The 23,868-nt window shown below is 37.2% G+C and overlaps 2 protein-coding genes across 2 annotated transcripts in view; both read right to left on the reverse strand.

Moving 5' to 3' along the window:
• Window positions 1-8,290: 8,290 nt before the first annotated feature.
• Window positions 8,291-14,212, reverse strand: arl6 (ADP-ribosylation factor-like 6). The gene is made up of 8 exons (XM_063010407.1): window positions 14,039-14,212; window positions 11,802-11,947; window positions 11,259-11,320; window positions 11,094-11,162; window positions 10,694-10,788; window positions 10,412-10,541; window positions 10,000-10,055; window positions 8,291-8,571 (listed from the first exon to the last, which is right to left on the reverse strand). The coding sequence occupies exons 2-8, from the start codon at window positions 11,922-11,924 to the stop codon at window positions 8,546-8,548; spliced, it is 561 nt and encodes a 186-aa protein (XP_062866477.1). The 5' UTR covers window positions 11,925-11,947; window positions 14,039-14,212; the 3' UTR covers window positions 8,291-8,545.
• Window positions 14,213-22,775: 8,563 nt separating this feature from the next.
• The window catches only part of epha6 (eph receptor A6), a 203,034-nt gene continuing 201,941 nt past the window's right edge, over window positions 22,776-23,868 (reverse strand). The window contains exon 17 of the mRNA XM_063010467.1: window positions 22,776-22,890. Within this exon, the coding sequence (XP_062866537.1) occupies window positions 22,776-22,890 (115 nt within the window). The remainder of the gene's footprint in view (window positions 22,891-23,868) is intronic.

The raw sequence follows: 23,868 nt of genomic DNA on the forward strand, positions 1-23,868 counted from the left end.
GATCAGTGTAGTAGTACAGAGTACAGAGTACTGCTGATGCTCCTAGTGCTTCTATCATTAACACCACACTGCTGGCATCAGACCTGCAGGAGAATCCCATCATCACCACATCCCATCAACACTTTAAACTAAACAATCTGACAGTAACGTGCTTTTTCATGTACTTTTGTTGACTTATTTTACTCACACACTCGCACACACACTCGCACACACACACACACACACACACACTATATATATATATATATATATATATATATACACACACACACTACCTGGCCAAAAAAAAGGTCTCCACCTGAATTTAACTAAGCAAATAGGTAAAAGCCTCCCATTGGATAATTACTGCATGGGTGATTATTTTTCAGCTGGCAACAAGTTATGATGCTTGTTATTTGATGCAGTGAGTAGCTTCTCATTTGTTAATCAACCATGTCAAAAGACACATCCTGTGTTCATGGAAAAGATGTTAATCTGTTTCAGAAGGGTGAAATGATTATGGCATGCATCAAGCAGAGAAAACATCTAAGGATATATATATATATATATATATATATATATATATATATATATATATATATATATATATATATACTGTATATATATATATATATATATATATATATATATATATATCACACACATACTTTTGCACATTTATATTTAACTAAAAAGGATGTTAAATGGTTAAATGTGCAAAAGTATAAATGTCTGTGTATATAGACTAATATATAGATTAGATATATACATATCGTACACACATATTACACACACACACACACACACACACACACACACACACACACACATATATATATATATATATATATATATATATATATATATATATATATATATATGTTATTGCAATTAATGAACTGGCGACGAGCGCAACGATACAGAAAAAAAGATAAAATAAAAATACGTGTAAAATCTGATCCCCTTACAGATTTAACAACAATCACAAAATAACAACATTACAATGTAAGTTACAGGGTATTATTAAAGGACAACGTAGTTTGTGTGACATTAAACGTCCGTGGACGATTCTGCTCAGTGCGTGTTTAGTTTACTTTAATTGAATGTGCATTTTAAGTGTAGTACATCAAAAGAAAACCACAGCAAATCATCTAATACAATAAAAAGGATTTTTTTTTTATTTAAAAGCAGGTTTTCTAATGACATATTCACAGTGTGTAATGAACAAGTGTCTCCTACCTGTGTGCAGCAGTAGCAGAAGAGGCAGCATGCAGGGACTGAACAGGGTGGCGCACAGAGCGCACTCTCAGTGTTGGAGATATAAAGGAGGCAGGGCGGTTGTCGGGATGGTAGTTTAAAGACGCACACGATGCTGCGTTGAAGCTTCTAAAATCAGAACAGATTTCGTCACAGTTTTGCGAAACCAGCGTCAGAGTTATGAATGAACGCATAAACATGTCAAACTAACCGAGTCTTGCGCACTGGAACTTATCCAGCGGTCATCCAAAAAGCCCCAGTGTGTATTACACACCTAGACTGTTAACACACACTCTTAGTTATCAACGATGCGTACTCACTATTGGAGATTCCACAACTGCCCTTGCCCTGAACACTAGAGACAAAACATGTGCACAAATGAAAGTGGCATGGTGGCACAGCTGTTAAATACCTCACAGCAACATGGGTCCAACAGACCAAGGTTCAGTTCTTAACTGAGGTCACTAAACTGAGTTTGTGTCCACTATGGTTGTGCATCCACCTCCCAAAACATGCTAGTATGTGACCTGTCTGTTATAAATTGTCCTTGGGTGTGGGTGAAAATGTGTAAGTTGTGCTGCAATAGATTACATCTATTTTTTCTGCCTTACAGCAAAGCCGTAGCCGTGACCATGTTCTGTAGCCTAATCATGTTCTGTAGTCCAACTGAATGAGGTGTGGGTGGGTGAGCTTGGGGTTTCATGCTATTCTAAAACATTCCTGCCATCAGTAACTGATGGGAATACTTACGGATCATAACATTATGCCAAGCTAGAGAGTGGAATATGTTTTTAATTGTTAAATTAGTATATTGGGGGATATTTTAAGCATAACTAAATATTGGGGAGGGCGTGCAATACATAATGTGATTACGGCCTTGCATTGCAGACAGAGTTCCTGACCCAACAAGAATCACCATGATACACAGTCAATAAAAATGAATGTTGATGAATAAAGAAAACTATGTACTATTGCTTTTCTTCCTTCCAATCATCCTGCAAAGATATCATTAGGAGCACAAACATGTGATTCTAAAACTGGTGGAAAAGAAGCAAAAGATCTTCAGGAATCTCTAGAAACTGATTGCAAGAAAAGCTGAACAGAAATTATGTTTATCTGTGGGTGAATAGGATAAACAGATATTTTGCAAAAAAGCATTGCACTTTATTCATGAAGGAAAAGAAGCACTGCAGAGCAATACCAAAACTTTATCAACTGTAAAGTATTATCAGGGGAGCATTATAATTAGGGCTGCTTGGCTGATAATTGGGCTGCCTGGATGTTTTACGGTCTGGACAGCTTGCAATAATTAGAAAACAATTCATTAAAATGTAATTTAATATATTTTTACAGGACAATTTCAGAGTAGTGATCTGCTACCTAAAACTTAAGCTGAGTGATTTAATACAACTCTGACCCAATCCACACAGATTACATGATTAGCAACATGGTTTAAAAAATCCTAAAAGTCATAAACCAGCATCTGTGTAAACACAAAAAAAGGGCAAAAAGACACAAATATTCATAATATAACAGTCAAGAAAAAGTGTGGAATCTCAAGGTAAGATTTTAAAGACCATGAAACATCCTATATACAATCTAGTATGCAAAAGTGTTTTGCATGGTAGGGTCATCAAAAGAAAATCTTACCACTCACTCAATCACAAAGGTCAACATCTACAGTATGCAAACCACCAGAGGCATATTGAAGCTGAGTGTTGTGGACTAATGAAGTATAAATTGAACTCACCACAACTGACCACAACCATTAAAAGTAAAAGAAGCAGCATTTGATACAAATAAAATAAATAAAACCTTGCATACTGTAAAGCACACAGGTGGATCTGTTATGCTTTGATTGTGTGGATCCAGTGACACTAAACAAATTTCACAGTTAGACGCAAGAACATTTTTAACTAAAAATAAGCAAACTGCCTATGTGACGCAGTCAGTCAATATACTAAAGCAGGAGACTGGCTTCTACCAATAGGCAACAATCCAAAACAAAAGCCACCATTAACTAAATGCAAGCTGAGACTAAAATTTGTGGGTTTGGATGTATGCAGGATGACCTAAGAATAGTTTTCAAATTTGTATGTATTGATTGTTAATTAACAATTGCCCTTTTAATACTCTGCCTCTGAGATATATATGTAAAAATATTTTAATTAGTATTTGTTAATCAATTAGTCGTAATTATTCACTCACTTATTGAACAAAAAACATTTGGCTGTCCATGGTGCTGAAATATTTTATGGTTTCAGTGACTGGGTCACACTCCAATTCCAAAACCTGATCCATATTTGATTTCAAGTCATTTGTTGTTGTATGATCATTCTAAATGTGATGGTAACACACTGTTAAAGGAGAATTATTGCCATTTTGGACTCCTTAACAGTTCTGGATTAATATTGTCATATATTACACTTTATAATGCACCACATGCATTTTCAGTGGATGGGAGGTCTGGGCTGCAGACAAACCAGTCTAGCATCTGCACTATCTTACTACAAAGCAAAATGTGTCTGTGCATTCTTAGCAAAACAAGCACAGGCATATCTAGAAAAATCTAGAAAAATCTAGAAAAATCATCTACATCTCAAAGATACAGTACCTGTATTAATAAGCCACTTCCCACTTTGCATCAGTACATTTCAGATGAGCTTAAGCACAAAAAAGTTCTTTTTACATTTTACATGCACAATTACTGACTGCGCCATCAGTTGCCATTAGACTAAATATATGGCAGTACATTAAATATATATCTATATGTCTTTTCTCTGAAACTGCAAAGTAATCACATATGAACCAACAGATAAAGTGAATATAGATTATAAAATGTTAAAAACATAATGAATATAATATTCTATCTGAGAGTTTTTATTGTCCATAACTTGTTCATAAGAAAGGTTTAAGGACAGTTCTCGGTGCAGTCAATAAATATATGTGCAAAAACCTGGTGGTAAATTGTCATGTATGTTTGTATAAAATAATCGTCAGGCTCATCTAATTCAAAGACCCAATTTAGTAGTAGTTTTAAATAGAAGTGATACAGAAGTGATTTCCACAATTAATCTTATATGATTTTTTGTTATTTTCTAACTATCCCTCGTAATTGCACATACAGTTCAGCTGCACTAGATAAATACTAGCCTTTAAAAAGGACTGGAGTACTCCTTTAAAGATATCTTACTTATTCAAATGGTATCCAACTAGGCTAGATTGACATTTCCACATCTAAGACCATTTCCAGGTCATATTTAATTTGTGACCCTTGACTAGATTTTGACAGATGTAAACAAGTCAAAATTCTCTGTGGATTGTAAACTGCAGTGAAATAAAGGGTGCATTTATAATTGCTCTACAACATACAAGGTGAGGACCTTTTTGAAGTGATGCAGCCAATTTAATGGTGACAAGTCTTCAAATTGGTCTGCTCAACCTTGATTCACATGAGTTGACTAATTTAAGTGAGAAAAAAATGACAGCCTGCCAAAATGCTTCAATTATGACCACTGGGCTCTCAAAACACTTCCTGTGCAGATGTTAAGCTTTCGGTGGAGAAGACCCACAATTTTGTTTAAAGACAAAAAACCTGATCTCATATAAAACATTAAGTATTTAAACCAGTTGTAACTGAATGAAATTATTCTATTCACAACAGTGTAAAAAACTCTTCTATCAGTCAGTGACTTCACATAGTTAAACAGCTTTTTGGTAGGTTGGTTAGTATGATAAACAGCAAATAAAATAGATAAAATAAAAAAAGAGCGCAAAACAAAGTCAAAGAGAAGCACAGATCTAAAGATCTTACTAGACCATTATACCTCAAAGCTTAGTCCAGCATCAAAACAACAGAAAAAAATATAACCTATTAAATTACAGCCACACTGCCTAGCTCAGGCCACTCATCATTTACTAAGTAAATGCAATACAAGAGAAGCAGTGATTTAAAGGCTGTGACTAAATGTGATGTTCACGAATCACACCATATCCACTATTGCACCAGCAGTGGTAAGAAATGAAGAATCCTTTACAATAAAAGCACAGACTCTACAATAAAGCAGTGTTAATGATTGTTGTCTGGCGATACTACAGTAAAAACTTTTGGCTTGGTTTCTAAGTAATGTGTGAGACGTCAGGTTAAAGACCAGGTTTCACCATTTCGACTATAAAATACAGTGCTGGTAGCATTCAGTTAGAAAACAATTTTAAGCAGTAGGGACTGCACTATGGTCAGGATTAATGGGAAAAGGAATAGTGCACAGTAAAAAGAGACTTTGTATTAAAACCTGCCTTGTGCCACAAAGCAAAACATGGAGATAATTTGTTCAGTTATGAAAGCCAGTAACCAGATCACAATGCCAAAGCAACACTGGAATAAAAGTGGTCAAAGGTTTCTCAGTTTAAAAAACGGCTGGTGTTTGTGGTAAGGGTGAACTCTTGTAAAGCTGTGCTTTATTAGTTTTGCAGTTTTGGAAGATTCAAAAGACATGTGGTTGGGTGGGAAACTGGGAATCGTGTTGGTAATTGGCTCATGTTATGGTGAGACCGGTGGGTGTTCAGTCTGATCGAGAAAGAGCAGAGCTTTAATGAGCAGCAGCCGCATCTGTCCTGCACCCTTTCAAGCATGCAACTAAAAGTCAGTCACAGTTCTTACATTTATGCATTTATGTCTATAATAGAATTAATAAACAAAAACGGTTGCAAAGCAACACATCAAGTAACAAAGATACACAAGAGGTGTCTCACATTTTCAGTGTAGGTTTTTTAATAACCTTTTGTATGCATCTTTAATAGAAATGCCAATAAGTCAATCGCAGATTATATTAGGTTACACAATGTAAGACAAGTGTGCAAGTCAATCCTGGGAATTTCCACAGAGATACAAGTAATCCAGATGTTTTCTTAGCCTAGTGGTTAAAGTACTGGACTAGTAATCAGAAGATTCAAGCCCCACCACTGCCAGGTTCCCACTGTTGGGCCCTTGAGCAAGGCCCTTAACCCTCAATTGCTTAGACAATACACCGACTAGGCATAACATTATGACCACTGACAGGTGAAGTAAATAACACTGATTATCTCTTCATCGTGGCACCTGTTAGTAGGTGGGATATATTAGGCAGTAAGTTAACATTTTATCCTCAAAGTTTATGTTGGAAGCAGAAAAATGGGCGAGCGTGAGGATTTGAGCGAGTTTGACAAGGGCCAAATGGTGATGGCTAGACGACGAGTCAGAACATCTTCAAAACTGTAGCTCTTGTGGGGTGTTCCCAGTCTGCAGTGGTCAGAATCTATTAAAAGTGGTCCAAGGAAGGAACAGTGGTAAACCGGCGACAGGGTCATGGGCAGCCAAGGCTCACTGATGCACGTGGGAAGAGAAGGCTGGCCCGTGTGGTCCGATCCAACAGACGAGCTACTGTAGCTCAAATTGCTGAAGAAGTGAATGCTGGTTCTGATAGAAAGGTATCAGAATACACAGTGCATCGCAGTTGCAGGGCTGTTTTGGCAGCAAAAGGGGGACCAACACAGTATTAGGATAATAATGGTATGCCTGATGGGTGTATACCGTCACAGTACTGTAAGTCGCTTTGGATAAAAGCGTCTGCTAAATGTAAAATGTAAATAAAACGATGGCTCCATCTGGTGGTAACAAGGGGAACTACAAAAGAAAGAAAAATTAAAGCACTGTAAACGGTTAATTCAAATCAAGGACTTAATCACAACATAATCTATTATATCCAATATATGGTATTATATACAATACAATATAGTGAATATATATGGGGTAATGATGAAGGGTGTAATTAATTAATTAAAAAGTATTATATTTTGACTAAACCAACGTCAAACGTTAACAAGAACAGTGTATTTTACTACATTTTAGCATAGTTTAGACTTTATGATTTAAACACAATTCTCCCTTTCCTGTGATTTTTTAAGTGGCAGACTGGCTCCTGATTAGACTAATGTCATACTGTTAAAGAGGTCCAAATAACGAGCTAAATCTAATCACTCATGACTGAAGTACAAGTTAGTCCTCGCAATGCAGCTATTGTGGGAACTGTGGACTTTATTAACCTTAATGATTGCTTTCATTGTTTTGGCTTACACTGGAGCAGAATTTTCTTATTTATGGTTTATTTAAATCAGCAGTGCTACAGTTTAGTCAAATACATTTTTCCCATTACAACTTTATTAATTAAAGAAACCTTAACCATTAGACATTAGGAAATGTGCTCTCACCTTCTTCATTCAGCTTTACAGAAAGCGAAGATGAAAAAGTCTATATATTAGGATACTTATGTCCCTTTAGTACTTACCCTTTAAGACTGGAAGCTGTGTTTTTCTTCAGTTAGCTGGGAATTGGCTATTAAAACATTACTACATAACTGCTTTATATGTTGTAAGTAAAATGAATGTGTATTTTAGCAGGCGTAATTTAATTTACAAAATACATAAATATGGTAAATGTACCTGATAAACATGTTCAACTGCACAAGATGGTCAAGAGTCAGAGAAACAGAGTTAGAAAAAAATCTAGAATTTCATACAGAGACAAATACTCTTTACTTATAAAGCATTTACACTTTAAACATTTTAATGAGACAGCTTTTTTACAATAAAAAAGTGATAAACTGCACCGTTTGAGCATGGGTGAATGGTGTGCTTCAATAATTTTATAAGGTTTTGGAAATAGTATTGCTGAGACTTTATAACTTAATTGTTTTTCAATTCTTACAAATAACTACTCAAAAATATTTGGAAAGTCAACATCTGTGAAGTGACAGAAGATGGCAGTTCACAGACTATTTAATCTGACAGAGCTTGTAAGGATCTGCTATGAAAAATGGGATAAACCACCCAAATCCAGAAAGGCTTGCGGCTATAACTGCTGCCAAAAGGGGTCTGAAAATGGCTGTGAATTAGAGAGTTCAGTTTTTAATTTTAGTTAATATCTGAAAATGATAAAAACATGTTTTTACTTCATTATGTGTGATTAAATATAAAGTGATAAACAATGGGAAAACCATTAAAATACAACAAAGTTAACTTATTTTTTGCCTATTTTATAGAGAACCTGTCGAAGAAGATACAAAAATATCTGGTGGAACTTAATCAAAGCCAAACAACATCCCTCACTAGCACATTCTGTAGCGCTGAACAGACGGCCCGTCATGCCCACTGGGTAAAGCTCGGGGGTCAGCCTTGATTTGACATCTGTGAGGGTGGTTCGTTCTGCACTGCGACATCGCTTCTATCACTTCAGCAAGATGTGATGGTTCCTCTCTGTTCTGTTATGAGCGTTTCACGTTCTCATCGTTCTGATCTGATCTGTTTGGGAAAGAAAACTAAACAGTCAAGAAACACATCTACAACTTTAGACAAATAAGTTATCATTGGGACGTGGGTATAAACACCAGGCTAAGGAACACAATACTATCTAGAATATAACGTTGTTATACACAGACACATTCGAACATACAAGCTAAAAAAATTAACTTTTGAAATAGCCAATCACGTTCTGCTGTACTATAAATATCTTGAACACAGGGATTGTGCATATAAAATGATACAATTAAATGCTGTGTATGAATGTAGATACAGCTGAAGGTGTCTAAGAATCGAGGCTCAGCTTAATAAGAAAAGCTAATACTTTACTGGGTACAATTAAAATACTTACAGTGTGATTTGCTCTATGGATGAAAAAAGAGCAGAAAAGAATAAAATGCAAATGAACACTTCTAAAAACTGAAATAAGTGGTAACTGCTAACTAGCTATTGACCGATATGTCTGTTGTAAGGGTTTCACAATCATACTGGATATCAATGGGACTTAGGCTAATGAAAGTCTTATATATTCTATTTAAATGTTCTATAGGAAAACTAGAATTCATGATTTAAGTGACTTTCAACAACTAGCAAACTCAACCTAGGAAAATAGATGGTGTCAGGCACTCACTAATGCAAGGATGCATTAAATGTTGAGCTTATAGTAGTTACTTGTATTAAATGTGTTTAATACAGAAGATATGATCAGGCATAATAGCCAGAGTGACTTTGATAAGGACCGAATTGTTATGACCAGATGACTGGGTTGAAGTATCTCCAAACAGAAAGAGGTGCTTATAAGCAGCTTTGGTACCCACAGACTTTGGTCTGAGGAGCCACAAACCGTCAACAGGTTGTTAAGGGGCCAAGACTCACTGACACCAGTAAACATGAAGGCTATGGCGTCTGGTATGGACCAAGAGAAGACCTACTGGGACATAATCACAGGCCCCTGTTCACCATCGAAAGCACATACAATAGGCACAGAGGCATCGAAACTTGACATTGGTGCAATGGAAGAAGATCGACCAGTTTAGAAATCCTATTTTTAGATCATGTGAAGAGATGGGCATTTGTGCAGTGGTGTGATGGCACCAGGATGCACTGTACGATGATCCACAATGCAACATACAGAATAATAGAAATTGAAGGACCTCCTAGAAATGTCCTGGTATCTGATACCACAGGACTTATGCAGATGACGTGTGCCGAACAACTTTGGTTGTATGACCTTTTATGCAAGGCCACTTTAAAATCTGGTCTAAGCTACAACCTATTTAGCAGTTAAGACTAGTTAAGTATTTTGCCTTAAATAAAAACTATTCTGATCATCTGATGACCACAGGTTTAAAAGCACAAAGCATCTGCCAGGGCTAGGTTCAAAAATACAAAGCATGCACGCAGTTATGCCAAAAATCAATGAATTTGTACCTTGCAGCCAGTCAACTCCCTCCTGCAGGCCCTCTCCCTGGACAGCATTACTGGCACTGAAAAACACCCAAACACAACCACATTACAGCCATTACAGTCTTCTGATAGATGAATACTGTTGTATTTTTATTTAGAGCAAAATCTAATTTACCTAAACGCTTTATCTTTAAATTTTAAACAAAAGAAGAATCACCGAAAATTACCCAGCACCCCCAGTGCTTACTGTACATGTACTTAACACTTGGTAACAGGTTGATAGCAAAGCCATTCAAATAAAATCTTCATGCAATAGTAGCAGGTTTATAAACATGCTACATGATAAAAAGTACCAGACCCTCTAGTAAAATATATAAATATGGCTTGTGAGAAAGGTTGTGCTTTAACTGACTGTGTACAGCTTGTGCAGTCTTACCAGATGTGCCAGGGTTTATCCTTGATGTTCTCCAGGCAGAGGAGCTGAGAGACCTTCACAGAGGATAATGCATCCCTCAGATCCATCTTATTAGCAAAAAACAGAATGGGGATCCTCCTGTGCTTAATATCTACACATAAAAGGAAATCATGCTTAAGTATTGTTGGACAAAAAAGGCAAGAATAAATTCAGGATGTTAGGAGGCTTTCAGTTTCAAACTGGAGTAATACATAGATCTCACCAATAAATCTCAACAGACTAAACTCTCTAAAAAATAATTACCAGGGTGGTTAAGGAGGGTGTCCAGCTCTTCTTTAGCCACCACCATTCTCAACTTATCACTGCTGTCAATGACAAATATGATAGCCTGTCCCTCCCTAATCAAATAAAGAAACACAACCAGATTAGACATGTTTTAAAAGTAATGTAGTAATGTCAGAACATAAATCCTAAAACTTATTTTTAAGGCATCATGCACAAAACATTTGAGTGTTTCTGGCTATTTGTTTTAAAAATTAGAAATGAAAATGGACTGATAATTGTTGAGTTGCAATGCATGTGCATGCAGGGTCAGTGGCAGCTTGGCCATTAAGGCCACTGATAAGTTGCCACTGTTGGGCCCTTGATCATGGCCCTTAACCATTAATTAATTTGACTGTATTTGTAGGTCATAAATACTTACTTGTAATAGTGTTCCCATAGGTTTCTGTATCTGCCCTGGCCAGACATGTCAAAAACTGTAAATGATAAACTAAAAATAGAACAGTCTGGTTATTATAGCATTCTAAATAACAACTGTATTAAACAGTAAATACATATTAGTAAACGTTAAACAATTTATGCCGACCTTGAAGTCTTGAACTTTTCTATGTTAAAACCAATAGTGGGGACGATGTCTTGGGCCTGAGCCTAAAAAAATGATCACATGATTTAATGACATCTTAATCAAGGAGATCTAACATTACTGTTAGTTGTCAGTGATAGTTAAGTATTTTTTCCAGTTTAGTTAAGTAATCATGAATAGATTTGCTTGTGTAGTTTCTGACACCATGAGACACTAGTTTCTATAAAGAAGGACAAATCCATGCATTAAAGCATCCTGAGCACAAAGTTGAGCACTGCTATGCGCATGCATCTCATTCAGGTAGGTGGTGTGGCAAATAAAAGCAACATTAATCTAACGGCTTAAGCACCAAAGAGGAAAACTTTAAAAACCAATCATGTCATGAATAATTGACAATAGCTGCATCAGGACTAAAGGATAAATACTGCTCTTATGGACATTACAAATGACCCATAAAAAATGATACTGTACAGTAAAAGGTAAAATTATATCATGCAGCAGTTTGAAACAGACTCATACACACTAATTATAGTGAGAGAAAATTACATTGGATGGTTTTAGCTGATTAATGATGGTGGTTTTTCCGCTGTTATCCAGACCCAAGCACAGCACGTTCACTTCCTTCTTCTTCAGGCCCAGCCAGCCTGCTAGCTTGTCGAAGAGCCCCATTGGCCTTTTCAGTGGAGAAGTCCCTGTTTATAACAAAAGGTTCAAAAATAAAAGACTCAGCTGCTAAAAACCAGTGCACTGGTTATTCATCCACTGGCAATGATAATTATGTGACAACATGGGCACATTTCTCAGCACAGACATATCATGTGTGACCATGTGAGCCAAGGCCGATAACAGAGCAGCCTAATAAGCACTGTTTTTCAATAACAACAGCCAACAACGTTAAGGCTTGCTTTTCATCTACAGGCTTTTATTTGACTCTGGCTTAGGGTTTACTTAGTCATACCAAATCTGAACAAACAATTTTAAACAAAAAAAATCTTAACTTAATATTGAACCCACTTAACAACAATTTAAAACTCGTGGGGAGACATTTCTCTCACCACCAGTATTACAATTATCTGCAATTTAAGTAATTCTTAACGAATTTAATGCTGTTTTACAACACTAAATCAGAAAACGTTGGGACAGTATAGCAAATGCAAATAAAATAAGAATGCAGTGTTCCTTACATTTACTCTGACTTTTATTTGATTGCAGACAGTTTGAACTCAAGATATTTCATGTTTTGTCTGGTCAACATCATTTCATTTGTTAATATACCTCTATTCAGGCCTGCAACACATTCCAAAAAAAGTTGGGACGGGGGTAATTTAGGGCTAGTAATGAGATGAAACTGGTGATGTCAACAGGTGATTGTAATCATGGTTTGGTACAAAAGCAGCATCCAGTAAAGGCTAAGTCTTTGATGAGTAAAGATGGCCAGTTTGTCAACAAATGCATAAGAAAATTATTGAAATGTTTAAAAACAATGTATGTTAACCATGTCCAAAAGCGGTGTCGACTTCTCTGATGGACCATCACACAGTGGAAACGTGTATTGTGGGCAGATGAATCAGCATTCCAGGTCTTTTTTGAAAACAAACGGACGCCGTGTGCTTCGGACCAAAGACGAAAAGGACCATCCAGACTGTTATCAGCAACAAGTCCAAAAGCCAGGGTCTGTCATGGTATGGGGCTGTGTCAGTGCCCTTGGCAAAGGTCATTAACACTTCTGTGAAGGCAGCATTAATGCAGAAAAGTACATTGAGATCTTAGAGCAACATGTGCTGCCTTCAAGACGTCATCATTTCCAGGGACGTCCATGCATTTTTTAACAAAACAATTCAAAACCACATGCTGCACACATTACAAAGGCATGGCTGCAAAGGCACTGGACTGGCCTGCCTGCAGTCCTGACCTGTCTCCAATAGAGAATTAGTGGAGAATTTTAAAATAAAAAAAATGCGACAACGACGACCCCGTACTGTTGCACATCTTAAGACGTGTTTGCAGGAAGTAAAACCTGAAATTGCTTGGTATCCTCGGTGCCAAAATGTCTTTCAAGTGTGGTGAAAAGGAATGGCAACACAATTGCAAAGTGGTAAATGCTTTACTGTCCCAACTTTTTTGGAATGTGTTGCAGGCCTGAAATGCAGAAATGGATGTTTATTAATAAATAAATGAGATGAAGCTGACCAGAAAAAAAATGAAATATCTCAGGTTCATCCTGTCTGCAATTAAATAAAAGTCAATGTAAAACATTTTGGAATTGTAATTTTAAAGTAGTTTGTTGGTTGTTGTTGTTTAAGTGGTTTGTTGGAGACGTTCACTTTCATCTTTAGTCCTTAAAGATTCATCACATAACCTGAGCAATGAAGTTTAACTGCAGGGATGACTGTGTAATATGGTTACATTTACTGCTGACGTTAACCAAGGAATATTAGTTTATTTTTTATTTATATAAAACATTATGTTTGTTGGATATACAGCAATAAAGAACAGTTTATAACCCACAGCGCCTTCAGTAGCGTTTTGACCGAGGTGACAGAATTAATCCGTTTAGCCACTTACTGATCTAGATGGGTTACGCTAGGTTATAGCTAGTTATCTCCGCAGCTATTTCACTAACCTAGTTTAGTCTAACCACTACACACCAACTAACTCTACTACAGTTATTTAGATTAGTTACAGTATTAGCTTACTAGCACTGACTAATCGTTATGTTTCTGTTATGACTCATTCAGCTAATAACATAGCTAATTCAGTTTGCATGTTAGCAAAGAGCTTACCTTTTTTAATGTTTTAGTGCAGTTAGTGTAGTCTTCTGTCCAAACAGTATACTTACTGATCAAAACACTGGTAAATGATGCATGTCTTTCTGTGTACCTGGTGTATTTAGACAGGTTTCGAGGAGAAGCTCTGTGAGCTGCGGTTCAGCCTATGATAGTTACAAGGGTTGCTTAGAGACTAGCGATGGGTCGTCGGCAAACGAATTGACTCCTTGAGTCGGTTCTTTTAAGTGAACCGTGTGAGCCGACTCACTCAGGAAAACCGCCGTTATTATTATTATTTTTTAAGGTCATCTAGTTCGATCCAGAAAGCTTCGAATGAAATTAAATGCCGATACTTTTTACTTATAAAAGCAGTTTGTTTACTTTCATGTAGGGGAGAGCAATGTGTCATGATTTATGAATAGGGCAAATATTACTATAATTAACTGAAGTTTTAGTTCATTTCACTTTTCTGTAATTATCCACACACAGCTCCTCTCTCTCAATCTCCATACACTAAACCGACACTTGCGTATTATAATATTGCTTATTTACATTTAAATGAAATAATTAATTGCAGTTCCATATATGAAAATAATAATTTGTACTCGTTATTTATGAGAGTTTTGATAATAAACGGAAATTTGCCCAAATGAATCGTTTTCAGAATGTTTTGTGGTGTTTCTGCGCCATCATGTGGATCTTTGCTGAGGTAACTTGTCCAGCTTGTAACTCTCTAGGAGAGATTTACTATATAAAGAAAAGTAAATAAACGTTAAACAATGTGGCTGCACCGCAACAGCGTCTGTACAGGAGCTCAAATACTAAAGAAAATACAATTGAACACGTTTCCATGTTGTGTTTTGAGCACTGATGAATAACGAGTGTTTTATGAGAGGAAAAATCAGCTTCACTGTCAAACTGAACAGTAAAGATGAGCACAAGAACCCGGGTGGTTTAATACGAGCTGAACGTGTTTTTACTTCTTAATAAAACGATGTATGAATCACACACTGAACACAATATGGCTGTTTTCTTCTTTTGTTAGAAACAGTTGAGAGTGCAGTGTTAAAATACTCCTACATGAATAATAAACATGTGCATTTATTATCGACCGAAGTTCCACTTTTTCTGGCTTTTTGTAAAATAAACACAAACACAAAAAGTACACAAAATTATTAAATAACTTAAATTCATTTTCAGTTAGAGGTTTTTCATACAATCATATACAATAATATAATAACAAAACTACATTTTTGCTGCACCTCTGTGGCTTACAAAAAACAAAGTAAACAAAAGTATTACTGTAGAACAAATGTTTTAAACTTTAAATGATTTTTTATTTAACTTTTTTCATTTACTGCCGTAAAATATCCCCACAGCTCCTCTCTGTCAGCCTCCATACTCTCTCTCTCTCTCTCTCTCTCTCTCTCTGCTACATGTGCCGCTTAGTCACGTGATGGTACCACAACAAAACACAGTAGATCAGGAGCAGTGAGGTGAGCATGTAAGATGTGAGAGGAGCGTCTGTACAAACATGGTTTCTACTTTCTGATTAAACGGGAGAAACGAGCTGAATGTAGCGGAGAAAAAGTAAAACTGAAGTATTGATACTATCGATATTTGGATCGATCCGCTCATTCCTAGTAATAAGGTTAGAACAGTCAAGTCAAGTCAAGTCAACTTTATTTATATAGCGCTTTTTACAATATACATTGTCTCAAAGCAACTTTACAAAATCCAGGACCAACAGATACAAAAACCCCTGATACAAAAACCCCTGTTGAGCAAGCCGAGGGCGACTGTGGCAAGGAAAAACTCCCTGAAAATTACAGGAAGAAACCTTGAGAGGAACCAGACTCAACAGGGCCCATCCTTCTTGGGTGGTCTGGAGGATACTTTAAATAAATACACGATTTACACAAATCATACAAACACAGAATTGAATGATCTAAAAGTCATACAGTGGTAATAAATAGATAAATAAACAATTAAATAATAATAGAGTTGTTATCCGCTCTAGTCTTCAATAAAGTCTGTAGTGATTTCTTGTCGTTGCAATTACTCCAGACCCGTCACATCTGACAGGAGCAGCATCGTTGTCCCGGCAGTCTCGACTTTAATCCTTAACCTCGGCGGGTAAACAGGTTTCCATCAGAATGCCCTCGGGGTAAAACAACAGAGAATGTAGTTAATAATGTACAATGCTAGTTGACAAACAGTTTTACAGAGAGTTTTAGACTCCGGCAGCCCTAATTATTACAGCATAACTAAAAGGGAGAGCGAGCAGGTAACAAGGTCATGAAGGCTTTCACAGGACATCAGCGCCCACCTCTCCTACCCAAACCAGAGTGATTGGACAAGAGAGGCAGAACGACAGCGACCCAACATCCCTGATCACCACAAGTTTCTATGACCAAGAACCCCCAAGCTCTGCTCCTTTGTCTATATTAATCAAAAGCCTGAGAAAATAAATATGTTTTCAGTTTAGACTTAAACATTGAGACTGTGTCCGAATACCGAACAGAGGCAGGAAGATTATTCCAAAGTTGTGGAGCTTTGTAAGAAAATGCTCTTCCGTGTGAATGTGTCCATACCTAGCCTAACCAACAGCTAACTCACAGCTGAGATACTGATTAAAACCCCAATAACTCATACATCATAACTATTATTATTATTATTATTATTATTATTATGATAAAGTCAGTTGTTTAAAGCGGTCCGATTTCTTGTTTCTGGTGCTTTACTCTCTCACAACATTTGGATAACTCATACCACGTAGTTGTGTTTGCTGGGTGAATAAATTTGTAAATGTTTAATAGTGACCGAATACATGTGTCCTTGTTCATTTAAAATAATAATATATGCTGTTCTGTTTAAATTTAAAAGCACACAGTCAAAAGAAAACAGCTCTCATTCGCCAAAACTCAAACACGTGGGATAAGAGCCTCACTACGCATGCGCCGATTCATTTGCGTAGATTGCGCAAAGTGTCTGTACTTTACGTAATTTACGTACACATAGTTTACACTATTATTTTTATAAAATTGCCATATTTCTGTATATGCAAACCAAAGTATTAAAAAAAAACTTACATAAAACTTACAATCTTCTAATGCCTACCAATGTACTGATGCCTGCTGGGATTTTAACAACAAAACACAGCAGAGCAGGAGGGGAGGAGCAAGGTGTGTAAGATGTGAGAGGAGCAGACATGGCCTTTACTTTCTGATGAAATGGGAGAAACGTACTGAATGTTGCAGAGAAAAAGTAAAACTAAACTATCAATCCCATCACACTAGTATCAATCCGATTTCAATACCAATGTTGGTATTGATAATATCGATATTTGGATCGATCCACCCACACCTATAATAAAAAAGATTACCGTGTTCAAGTTTTAGTATATTTACATATGATGACAAAATAATCCCAATTGGATAAACACATTAATAATTCAGTATATAATTCTACACATAAACATGACTTTGTAATCAGTTAAGCAGCAATTCTCGTTTCATATTTCAGGCAAATCATATTGCATTTATTTATCTGTATGATGTAAATCTTACTAACAGTTTCAAACTGCCAGGTAGGGATTGTGCCAGTCCGTAAGAGGGCACCACATACTCACACATTCACTTACACCTACCCAGCCAGTTTATCTTCTGCATGGTTTTTAAGTGGTGATAGAAAACCACAACACACACAAAAAATCACAGACACAGGAAAAATATGGCAAAATCAAGAATTAAAATAATTTAGAATTACAATAGCAAAATGAACAGGAATACACAGTGATAATCTTTGGTTATCAAGTATTAAAAATGCATTTATTTTTAGTAATTGACCATAACCAGGATGACAGTGGATCTGCAGCTTCATTGGAAAAAACTAGACACATAACAGGAGCACACCCAGGGCATGGCACATTTATTCACTAACTTACAACTACAGTAATTTTACCTGAAGACACATTGAGAACCTAGAAAACTCCCTCCAGACATTATGTTCTAGGAACCCAGGACAGAGAGAGAGATCTTCATCATTTTCCTGATTTACCTTGTTTTTATTCTGGTCAGGGTTGCAGTTGGTCCGGTTTCCTTGGAATCACTGGGTGATATGCAATAACCATCCCAACCCACACAGCTCTGTAAATCCTTGCCCTCAGACAACAGCCAGTCATGTCTGTGTGTAGATGATATAGCAAATAGTTGAGCAAAAAGTTGTGCTATAGCAAAGTATTTTCGGATAGCAGTAAAATAGGACTTTTCTGCTAACTGTACACCAATTTTATTTACTTGTTGAGTTGCAGGAGGGGGTGGGGTAGAGAAAACCACAAACATTATTGTCACTTAAATGTATCTAGTATTATTAATCGAAGTGGTTCTTCAGTTTAGTACATTTCATTATAAGATCATGTTGTATAATATCAGTGCTTTAAAACAAACAATGAATGAATGAATGAATAAAAAAATAGAGGTTGTAAATAGTTGTTAAGCAAAGGATATTGCACAAACTGCTTAACATAATGAATGAGACCTCACACCCATGCATGATGCTTTCAGTGGGAGGTTCCACCAACTCTGCTGTAATAGGGATCACTACATGAAGTCGTTCCTGCCCACTGTAGTGGCAGTTCATAATGATTCACCCTTCTGCAGTGAGACATATCCTCTAAAAGGATAATAAGATAACACATTGTACCATTTGCACACCATAAGGTTTAATTGCATCTTATAGTCCTATTATATTGTTTGTATTTTTATAATTATATTATGTTTTAATAAATAACATATAAACTACCTTAGGTCTATTTTTGCACTAGATTTATGTGTTTGTGATGTATGTTATGATGTGAATTGTTGCAATCAATCAATTACTTAATTACAGTCTTAATTACTTAATTACATTATTATATTGTTATGCCCCATCACACAGTCTAAGGTGCTCTGATTCTGGTCTGTTAGTTGTACAGTACAAGTTTTTCTTTATGGGTGGCAGGGCCTTTAGATTTGGTGGCCAGCTACTCTTTGGAATTTGCTACTCTCATGTATTTGCTCCACTGTGTCTCTCTGCACGTATAAAGTTCAGCTAATAACCTACCTCTACTCTAAATATATTTCCTTTTTCTTTAATGGCTTTTGTCCTGTGTAGCAACCTTGGGTTTGTGAACAGTGCTATATAAGTTTAATATACAGTATTTATTTGTCAATAATCAGTCATTAAATCAAAGAGTTTTTGGTTTTATTAAATAGAGATAGACGTCTACAAACAACGGGCCGAGTTTAAAATGCCCTGCCACTCTGCAAAAATTGCTCAGGAAGAGTTTAAGTAACATGACACAGAGTCATGAGTCAGGAATCAATCCTTGCCTTAGTCTTTACACTTCCCAGATCTTAATCCAATCAAGCATCTGTGGATGTCTGCTGCTACCATCCTATTACCTGATACCAAAGGCACATTCAGAGGTTTTGTAGAGTCCATGTGTTGACTAGTCAGTTGTTCTGGTGGCACGAGGAAGACTAACAAAGTTCGGAAGGTGGTTTTAATGTTAAGGCTAAGTGTGTATGGTTGACTGGACCAGTTAAGACAAAGCAGAGATGAAGTGAACTGACTTGGTGGACAGTATTAGCCATTTTACTGCCAACTGGCAAGAAGGTCCTGGGTTCGATCCCCAGGTGGGGTGGTCCGGGTCCTTTCTGTGTGGAGTTTGCATGTTCTCCCCGTGTCCGCGTGGGTTTCCTCCGGGAGCTCCGGTTTCCTACCACAGTCCAAAAACATGCAAGTGAGGTGAATTGGAGATACAAAATTGTCCAAGACTGTGTTTGATATATATAACCTTGTGAACTGATAAACCTTAAGTAACTAAGAAGTGTAAGAAGTAACTACTGGTCCTGTCACGAGTGTAATCAAAGTGTAAAACATGACGTAAAAATCCTAACAAACAAACAAACTGCCAACTGAATACCTATAAAGACTGCATGTCTGTATGCTTGGATTTTGCCCCTGCTATAATAAGCATCTAAATACTTTTGGCCATGTAGTACATTGTAAACCCTGTTAAGGAGATTTAAACAACTGCATCTAAACTTTCATTGTTAGTGAGTTTCGCAGCACAGGACAACTTATCAGCCACACACATCTGATGCTTGCAGTGTTCCAATAATAATTAAAAAGAATCACAAGACACAATTCATCTATTGTATTTTATTTTGTACAAACATCCAGCCTAATCCACTTTTACCTCTTTAATAATCTAATATAAATTATAAAAAATAATATAATATTAGATTACGACTCACTATACATTTTATTGTGTACTCACCTATTGCACCAATTTCCTCTTATGTGCTGGAGTTTTTCTACTTGTTGCACGTATCAGATAAGAGTCCTCAGTGTCCTGAACATGTGTTCAAGTACTCAGAACCAAAAAAAAAACCTGGACGTCTGCATGTGGCATGTTACTGCATCTGTGTGCCAAATAAGTGTTAGCGCAAAACTGAATAACTGTTAGTATGCAGGCTAACCTGCCAGCTAAAATAAGCAAAACAGATCGTCCAACTCAGGGTCTGAAATTAACTTTTTCCCCCTTTTTAACCACCTGCTGCTTCTAAAATACACAATTAAAAAGCAGGATTAACAGACAGTGGATTCAGAACGTATACACTGGATACACATGGATTTGATTTTAAATGGATATACAGTACAACGATCAGCCATAACATTAAAATCACCTCCTTGTTTCTACACTCACTGTCCATTTTATCAGCTCCACTTACCATATAGAAGCACTCTGTAGTTCTACAATTACTGACTGTAGTCCATCTGTTTCTCAACATACTTTTCTAGCCTGCTTTCACCCTGTTCTTTAATGGTCAGGACCCCCCACAGGACCACCACAGAGCAGGTATTATTTAGGTGGTGGATCATTCTCAGCACTGCAGAGACAATGACATGGTGGTGGTGTGTTATGCTGGTATGAGTGGATCAGACACAGCAGCGCTGCTGGAGTTTTTAAATACCATGTCCACTCACTGTCCACTCTATTAGACACTCCTACCTAGTTGATCCACCTAGATGTAAAGTCAGAGACGATCACTCATCTATTGCTGCTGTTTGAGTTGGTCATCTTCTAGACCTTCATCAGTGGTCACAGGATGCTGCCCACAGGGAACTGTTGGCTGGATGTTTTTGGTTGGTGGACTATTCTCAGTCCAGCTGTGACAGTGAGGTATTTAAAAACTCCATCAGCGCTGCTGTGTCTTATCCACTCATACCAGCACAACACACACTAACACACCACCACCATGTCAGTGTCACTGCAGTGCTGAGAATGATACACCACCTAAATAATACCTGCTCTGTGGTGGTCCTGACCATTGAAGAACAGGGTAAAAGCAGGCTAACAAAGTATACAGAGAAACAGATGGACTACAGTCAGTAATTGTAGAACTACAAAGTGCTTCTATATGGTAAATGGACAGTGTGTGTAGAAACAAGGAGGTGGTTTTAATGTTATGGCTGATCGGTGTATATATAAGTATGTATATATATAAAGCTTTTTTGACAAATACTGTATGTAATTTGTCCAATCATTTGTTCACAATAAATAGCAGCAGTAATAATTATTTAAATCAGTCTTGACATGCTCCCTACAAGTGCATATAAACTGTTTAATTCAACTGTATTGAACAGATGGTGGGTGTTAATTTCAGACCCTGATCATAATTTTTGGTAACCATAAAGTGTTTTTAACCCATATTCCCAACAATTTTCTTTGCTACACATCCTACATTCAATAAGTGTATTCTATATAGACTAGAACCACTCATATATAACTCACCATGACAATAATTTCTGTCTGACAAAATAATAAAGACTTCTATCAGTGTGCATTGTAACAGCGAGTAGATCTATAAGGTGAAAACCTGTATACAGTCAAGTTGGAGTTGAAACCTTCAGTCTATTAGTCTTTTAGGTCTTGGAGAAGCATGAGACCATGGCTTTCAGTCTTCCAAAAGGTCCAAGCGTTCTTGAAGGGCATTGCTGACTGCCTGAGGAGGTCAACGGTTTTGTGTGGATTTTTTTTAAACAAAGTCAGGTACGATTTTACATTTCTACCTTCGCATCTTTTCTTCTCTCTGAAAAGACTGCACATATTGCTGCGGAAGAAATGATGAATAGAAATGACATATACATACATGTAAATACCGGCATAAATATCAGACGTGATAAATAATGGATAATGGTCATATAAATCCACTGACATTCACCAGGTCCTCAGTTCGGTTGCTTATTTCAGAGGCTTGTGGAAGCAGCATGATCGCTAAATGATAAATATCTCTATAAGACACGTACTCATTACATTAAAATAGCAAATATACGATTTAAAGTTCTCGAACTGTGAATCCAGCCAGTCGCAGAACTTGTGGATGACTGACAAATGACATCACTATAGCAACAGTGCCACGTTTCCATTGTCCACAGCGGAAACCCTGATTGGTTGTCCATCCCTTAAGAGAGAAACAACCTTTTACATCAAGTCTTCTTTCACCCTGATCCCTTTCCCTTTAATTGCTTATTTTTATGGAAGTCTTTATTTAAAATGTCTTGGAAAAAACAAAGTACTGCAGTGCAGTTTGTAGGGCAGACCAGGCCTAAAAGTGTGCAGGGGTGTTTGTGTTAACAGGTGCATGTGTGTGTGTGTGTGTGGGTTTGCGCACGTGTGTGCATTAATGCTGACTGGTGTGTCTCATACGTGGAAGCCATTCTGTTGGATGTGCATGATTTGCAGTCGCAGTGTCTGTATGCTGCTCACTATCCTCCTCTGGTGTCCGATCAGAGACACTCCAATCCTCCTCACATCACTGCAAAGGAGAGAAGAAATAAAAACATTCAGGAGAGCATGGCAGACCCTTGTCAGGCTTTGGGAGTGCAGGCACTATGTCCTAAGACTTCATCAAGTAGTTGTAAGTCATTTCATTGGCCCATTAGTACTATTCATGTAAATACACTGTTCACCAATGAGCCAAAACATTAGAAGTGCCCTTAAACAAGCTCTGATCCTAAGAGACATCGACTCCACAGACATCTAAAAGAGTCCAGTTGTTTCTGGTACAACATTACCTGTAGGTCCTTCAGCTTTTGTACATTGCGAGTTGGATCGTCCTACAGTGTATCCTGGGTCCATCACTTCCACTGGTAAACAGTGCACACATGCTCAGATGTCCAGTTCCAATGCCTGCATGCCCATTGTAGGTGCTCTTTTAGGGGAAGGGGTTCTATGTTTTGGCTCATTAGTGTATGTGAACACCCACAGAGTTTAAACTCCGCTTGCTCAAATTTCACGTGTAGTGTGTGTAAGCAATGGCTGTGGCTGAAACACTTGAACTTAATAATGATAAAATGCCTTTATTCGCCATATATACATATATACGTTTACAGTACGATGAAATCCTTTTTTTTTTTTCATTTTCCCCCTAATTTTCCTCCCAATCTAGTCATATCGAATTATGCAATTGCATTATGCTTCCTCTCCACAGATGTTGACCTCCACTCTGACTGAGCAGAGCTATGAATAACACATGCCCCCTGCATCGTTTCACCTGCACGAGGCGGGTTCATATGTGAATCAGCTTTGTGTACTGAGAGCCACACCCTGATCCTCATTATCCTTCGTCTCTGTGCAGGCACCATGAATCAGCCAGCAGAGGTCGTAATTGCATCAGTTACGATGAATCCTCTCCATCACAACGTTGAACAAGCCTATAGTTTTCTGCCTGCCTGGTAGGCAGAGCTGAGATTCGAACCAACGAGTTCCAGATGTCAGCTCTGATGTGCTAGCG

Source organism: Trichomycterus rosablanca, chromosome 15 (genome assembly GCF_030014385.1).
Source record: "Trichomycterus rosablanca isolate fTriRos1 chromosome 15, fTriRos1.hap1, whole genome shotgun sequence".
Lineage (NCBI taxonomy): Eukaryota > Metazoa > Chordata > Actinopteri > Siluriformes > Trichomycteridae > Trichomycterus > Trichomycterus rosablanca.